Source organism: Micromys minutus (genome assembly GCF_963924665.1).
Source record: "Micromys minutus genome assembly, chromosome: 11".
NCBI lineage: Eukaryota > Metazoa > Chordata > Mammalia > Rodentia > Muridae > Micromys > Micromys minutus.
In genome coordinates this window covers 51,289,877-51,295,876 of record NC_137980.1, presented here as the reverse complement: position 1 = coordinate 51,295,876, position 6,000 = coordinate 51,289,877, and the positions used below count along the sequence as shown (strand labels likewise).

Below are 6,000 nucleotides of genomic sequence, written 5' to 3'. Positions count from 1 at the left end.
AAGTGAATAAAGCCGAGTTGTCTCTGTAGCTGAGAATGACAGACACAGGGAAATGCCTGTAGTCCCAAGCGCTCAGGAGACAGAATCAGTATTGTCCTGACTCCGGACCATCCTGGGCTACATATCCAGGAGCAGGCAAGCAAGAGACACAAAACCTCATATCTAAAATACATAGAGGACTGGGGCAAAGTCAATAAAAATGTCTGCTGCGGAAGCCTGAGGTGCAGATACCCAGCACCTTAGGTAAAAAGCTACAAGCCAGAGCCCAGGGGACTGTAATCCCAACTCGGAAGAGCTAGAGACAGCAGAATTGCTAGGACTCGCTGGTTAGCTCTCTAGTCAAACCTGTAAGAGGCCGGGACTCAGAAAACAAAGTGAAGGGGGTTGAGATGGCTCAGTGGATAAACCTCATGCTTGCCGCCTAAGCATGAGGACCTGGTTGTTAACCCCGAATCCACAGAAACAAAGGCTGCTCTGATGCCTGTAATGGAAACTCGGTGGGAGCAGAGACAAGTGGGGCCATGGAGTCTTCCACGTCCTAGTTCAGTCGTTCCCAAACTGTGGACCGTGACCCCCTTTGGCAAGCCTCGATCTCCAAAACTATTTATGATTCATAACAGCAACAAAATTATGTTTTTTAAAAATACTTATTTATTATATGTATTAAGGAGACTGTCACTCTCTTTAGAAACACCAGAAGAGGGCATCAGATCCCATTACAGATGGTTGTGAGCCACCACATGGTTGCTGGGAATTGAACTCAGGACCTCTAGAACAGTCAGTGCTCTTAACCGCTGAATGATCCTGGAGACACACACACACACACACACACACACAATAAGCCAAAACAACAACAACAACAACAACAAAATCAGAAAAGGGGGGTGGACAGCTTGGCTCCCAGTGACGTCACGGGTGTTCTGTGACGCGCTCCTCTGTGACGGCAGCAACAGCACAGCAGTGGGAGGGTCGCAGACGCCAGGGCTGAGTCGGCCGCGCCGCCCCGGGCTCACGCAGGGTCCTACCCGGCGGCGCGAGGCAGCTGAGGGAGGGCCGAGGGCTTTGGCTGCGGCGACTTCGGCTTCCCAGAGGGGTAGCCCAGGTCAGGATGCGGCGGAGCCCCCGTCCAGGCTCGGCCGCATCCTCTCACAATCACACACCCAACTTCTACAGCGAGAACAGCAATAGTTCCCACAGCGCGACTTCGGGGGACAGCAATGGGCACCGGTCCGCTGGGCCGGAGCTCGGGGAGCCCGAGGGCAGAAGGGCCCGGGGCTCGAGCTGTGGTGAGCCTGCCATAAGCCCAGGAGTGCCCGGAGGAGACACATGGGCAGGAAGCTCTCGGCCGAAGCTGGCAGCTCGGAGCCACAATGGGCAGACCGCCTGTGGCGCGGCAACCGTGAGGGGCGGGGCCTCGGGTGCGGGCGGGGTCGAACCCGGGGGCGAGAGGGCGGGGCGGGCTCGCGGGGCGGGGCCCGGCGCGGACCTGGGTGCAGAACCGACCTGGCTCCTGAGGGGGCGTGCTCAACACGTGTCCCCCGAGGAGCGAGCTGGGTGCCATGGTCGGTCCCGGGAGGGGGCGGAAGAAATACTGTGCCTTGGCCTGGCTGAGGAAGTGCCGCAGGGCCGGCGTGAGTGGCAGCCTGGACACTGGTCCGGCCGCACCAGGACTCAGACTGGGTCGGGTTTCTACCGACTGAACCTCTCCAGCTCCGGGTCTGGGGGTGCACAATGCGTGTGGCATAGAGGTACGGCAGGACCAAAGGTCTGTTTGAGAGGCTGCCCAGCTGTTTGGCACTAGGGTCAGGAGCCTGCGCCCGGGCCCCGAGGGGAAGAGCGGGCCTGCGGTGCACAAAACCTCAATGGAGTCCTGGGCTCTCGTAGAACCGTCTGGATCTTCTGCAGTCTTGGAGGAACAACTCAACCTTCTCCCGATCCTGGATCTGAGGCAGGAGATGCCTACCCCTCGGGTGTCCAAGAGCTTCCTGAGTAAGAGCCAGGCTAGCCCCATCCCCTCTGACCTCGGCACTCCGAACCCCAGTTCTGCTCGAGCATGGGTCCGAGAATCCAGCCCAGATGCCCTTTGACCTCTGCTCTTGGATCCCCTCCCCGTCCCCAGTTCTCTTGTCTGTGAGCCTCGGGTTTCCCCAACCTACCCTTGCCTTCTGAGTCCCAGGCCCTTGCCCTTCGCACCCGCCCCCCACCACCAACCCCAGCTTCTCTTGAGCCTTTCTGAACCTGTACCACCTCACCTTCGTGGATCGCCCTCTCTGAGCTACTTCTCCTGTCTCCGTCCCTAGGCCTCCTCTTTCAGGTGCTGAGCTTGTTGTTATCCATGGCAGCCGACGGGCTGGTCTGTGTGTACAGGTCAGAGGTAGTGGCAGGGCTTGGGAGGGCAACAGGGCTGGGCCCCGCCAAGGCTTGAGCGGATCCAGATCTGGTTGAGTTGTGTTCCTGGACCCAGAGTGGATTAGAGCTTCCAGGCATCAGCTTCTACCGTTTTTTTTTAGGGAGATATGCTCCATCCGCTTCCTGTTCACTGCTGTGTCGCTTCTGAGCATCTTTCTGGCAGGTGAGCATGTATTCCCCGAGCTCTACAGCCCTACTCCGTTTGCAGCCAAATCCAGTTCCCTCGTCTTGGTGGCCCTCGGCCCACTCTAGTGCCCCCTCACTTGGTCTCTCATGTACTCCTGCGGCCCTAGCTTTCACCCCAACTCCTTGCTTTCTTCCTTGTCTTCTTATATCAGAGGCCATCTTCCCACTTTTTCTTTCCCCAGCACTCTGGTGGGGGCTCCTGTACCTGATCCCTCCTTTGGAGAATGTGAGTTTGGGAGACCTGTGTCCTCAGGTGGGGTGGAGGTTGTGTGTATATGGGGGGGCACCCCCGGGCTTCAGGGAGAGGGCAGTGTAGGAAACACTGAGGATAACCCCCACGGACCATCAAGAACGATAGGGAGGGGTACTTACTGATCCCTTCCTCAACAGGAACCTAAGGAGATGCTGACTCTAAGGTGAAAGAGGGCAGCTGGGGAGGGACTGGGCGACACTGGCAATGCATCTGAGGGTGCTTTCTGAGAGGAATGCACAGGGACAGGTAGCTAACCACATGGTGCCTACCTCCCAACTACAGCCAGTACCACCACCGCGTGCACTCCCAGGGCCAGCAACTACAGCAGCTCCAGGCAGAACTGAATAAACTCCACAAGGAGGTGTCCGGTGTCCGCGCAGCCCACAGTGAGGTGAGTCCGATGCACAGGGGCTCTTCTGAGCAGGGAGGTTTGGGGGCTTAGCTGTGTTCACTTGGAAGGCTGCTTTGGAACTACGTCATCCTGGGTCCCTCTGTGGGGAATCTTTCTCAAGGCCTTAAGTTCTTACCTCAGAGCACTGAGTTACTGAGAAGCAGGTCTACCTGTAAACTAGCTCACAGTCCTCCTGGTCCACTCTCTGCCTCTTTAGAGAGTTGCCAAGCTCGTGTTCCAGAGGCTGAATGAGGACTTCGTACGCAAACCTGACTATGCACTGAGCTCTGTGGGTAAGACACAGATATGTGGGGAGAGCTGGAGTGAGACTCACAGACAGCCATTCTACCACACTGATAAGTCCTAGGATGAGCCCGAGTGACTTGTGCCTGTTCCAGGAGCTTCCATCGACCTGGAGAAGACATCCAATGACTACGAGGATCGGAATACTGCCTACTTCTGGAACCGGTTGAGCTTCTGGAACTATGCCCGCCCACCCTCAGTCATACTGGAGGTACGGCTGCAGCCAGAATAACTGGGGATAGTACCAAGGGGGAAGAGCTGGAGTTAGAACAAGAATCAGCTTGGCTCGGGGAGGACTGGAGCCGAGATCAGTTTGGCTTTGGAGGCACCCCGTCTGGCCTAGTGTGGTAGGGCCACAGCCAGGCAGAGGATGGAGTTAAACTGAAGAGGACCCAGCATGGCCTTGTCTGGCTAGGTAAGAACCATGCAGAAGGCAGTCCTAAGACTGGGTCTCACATGCAGTGTAAGCCTTACAGACTCAGGCTGCCCTACACTCCTAATACTGTCTGGTCTTCTGGGTTTGTCTTATGTCCTGTGTGTCTGCCCAAACCCCTGCAGCCAGACGTGTTCCCTGGAAATTGCTGGGCTTTTGAAGGTGATCAAGGCCAGGTGGTGATCCGACTGCCAGGTCGTGTGCAGTTAAGTGACATCACCCTGCAGCACCCTCCCCCCACTGTGGCACACACCGGAGGAGCCAGCAGTGCGCCCCGCGACTTTGCAGTCTTTGTGAGTGGGGCTGAGGCCTGGAGGTGGGGGGATCCTGATTAGGGAACACCAGGCAGTGGTGTTTGTCAGTTTGCCCATCTGTAAACTGAACATACTTCTATCTACCTCACAGGCTGCTCTAGGTTTATAAGTGAGTGTGACCACATCCAGATAATAGGATGGCTTGCCAAACTCTATACAGAGTTTCATTGCAACGGCAAGATCTATGAAGTACTGTTGTCTCCTTCTGACTGAAGGGGGACAATGGTGCTCTAAAACAAGTAATTACAAGCTCAGTCAACTACTTTAAAAAATTATACACACACACACACACACACACACACACACACATATATATATACATTTTTAAAAATGTATGTTTTTGCCTGTATGTGTACCACATGCACATCCAGTGCCCCGGGAAGTCAGGTGTTGGATACCGTGGAACTAGAATTAAGAATAGTTGTGAGTCACTGTGTGGGTGCTAGGAACCCAACTAGGGTCCTCTGCAAGAGCTATCTTTCTGATAGCCTGGTTTGTTTGCTCAAGAGAGGCTCACCCTATGCAGCTCAGGTTGACTTTAAACTTTACAATCTTGGCTTCGCATCGCTGATTCTAGAACATCCTGGTTATTACTGGTTTCTTCAAGCCTAGGTTCCAAACTATACAGCCTATCATGAGAACATAAGCCAGGGCACGTTTAACTATTGAACAGTTGTTTTCTCTTCCCTCTCTCTGTGCCTCACTGTTCTTCCACACACTTCATCCACCAGGGGCTCCAAGCTGATGATGAGACTGAAGTGTTCTTGGGGAAATTCATCTTTGATGTGCAGAAATCTGAAATTCAGACTTTCCACCTCCAGGTGTGTTTTATCTCTGGGGGTGGCAGGCCTAAGATGTTCGGGCAGGATGGGGAGGACAATCTTGACGGAGCAGTTACTGGCGTGATCCATTTGTCTTCCCAGAATGACCCTCCATCTGCCTTCCCCAAGGTGAAGATTCAGATTCTAAGCAACTGGGGCCATCCACGCTTCACATGCTTATATCGAGTCCGTGCCCATGGTGTGCGGATCTCAGAGTGGGCAGAGGATAATGCCACGGGGGTCACAGGGGGACCCCATTAAAAATTCTGATGGTTGGAGTAGAATCAATGTTTGTGCTAAAGGAAAGAGCATTGGTGCTGGGAGCTCCTCTCTTGGGGAAAAGCCCCTGCTGCCTGTGGATAGCAGTGTGACAGGAGATGCTGCTCAACACATCCCCTTTGCCTGGGAACATCCAGAGCCATACACATTCATATAATAGCCATTGTAGTTTATTACAGTTTATTACAGTGTCTACCATATGCAAGAGAAGGTGCTGTGGACATTCTACGCTGTAAATGACATAACTTGATCCTCAACACAGAGAATGGAACTGCTCAGGCAAGTACTAGTGAAGAGTACCACCAAGGGCCTTTCTCAAGGGGCCTTCCCTTTCCACTGGGGAATCACCAGGCAGCTGAAAGCATACTTGTGCTCACTTCTTACCCCCAGTTCCTGCTAGGTACAGAGTTCCTAGGGACAGAAAGATGGGACTGAGCATGAGAAGGTGGCTCTGTGGTTAGGAGCACTGGCTGCTCTTCCAAAGGTCTTGAGTTTGCGTCACAGCACCCACATGGTGGCTCACGACCACATGTAACTGCAGTTCTAGGGAATCTGATGGCCCCTGTATCCTACTCTGATACTAGGCATACATGTGGTACATTAAAAAAAAA

At 54.2% G+C, this 6,000-nt stretch overlaps 1 protein-coding gene across 2 annotated transcripts; it reads left to right on the top strand.

Moving 5' to 3' along the window:
* Window positions 1-1,093: 1,093 nt before the first annotated feature.
* On the top strand, window positions 1,094-5,371 carry SPAG4 (sperm associated antigen 4; the record flags this gene model as incomplete). Of its 2 annotated transcripts, none has more annotated exons than XM_080925357.1 (12): window positions 1,094-1,418; window positions 1,885-1,989; window positions 2,301-2,367; window positions 2,511-2,572; window positions 2,778-2,821; window positions 2,986-3,011; window positions 3,131-3,239; window positions 3,457-3,532; window positions 3,638-3,753; window positions 4,101-4,268; window positions 5,021-5,110; window positions 5,213-5,371. In XM_080925357.1, the coding sequence occupies 12 exons, from the start codon at window positions 1,109-1,111 to the stop codon at window positions 5,369-5,371; spliced, it is 1,332 nt and encodes a 443-aa protein (XP_080781483.1). The 2 variants fall into 2 exon arrangements, with proteins under 2 accessions (XP_080781483.1, XP_080781482.1); XM_080925356.1 differs by having other exon boundaries at window positions 1,327-1,399.
* Between the last annotated feature and the right edge of the window lie 629 nt (window positions 5,372-6,000).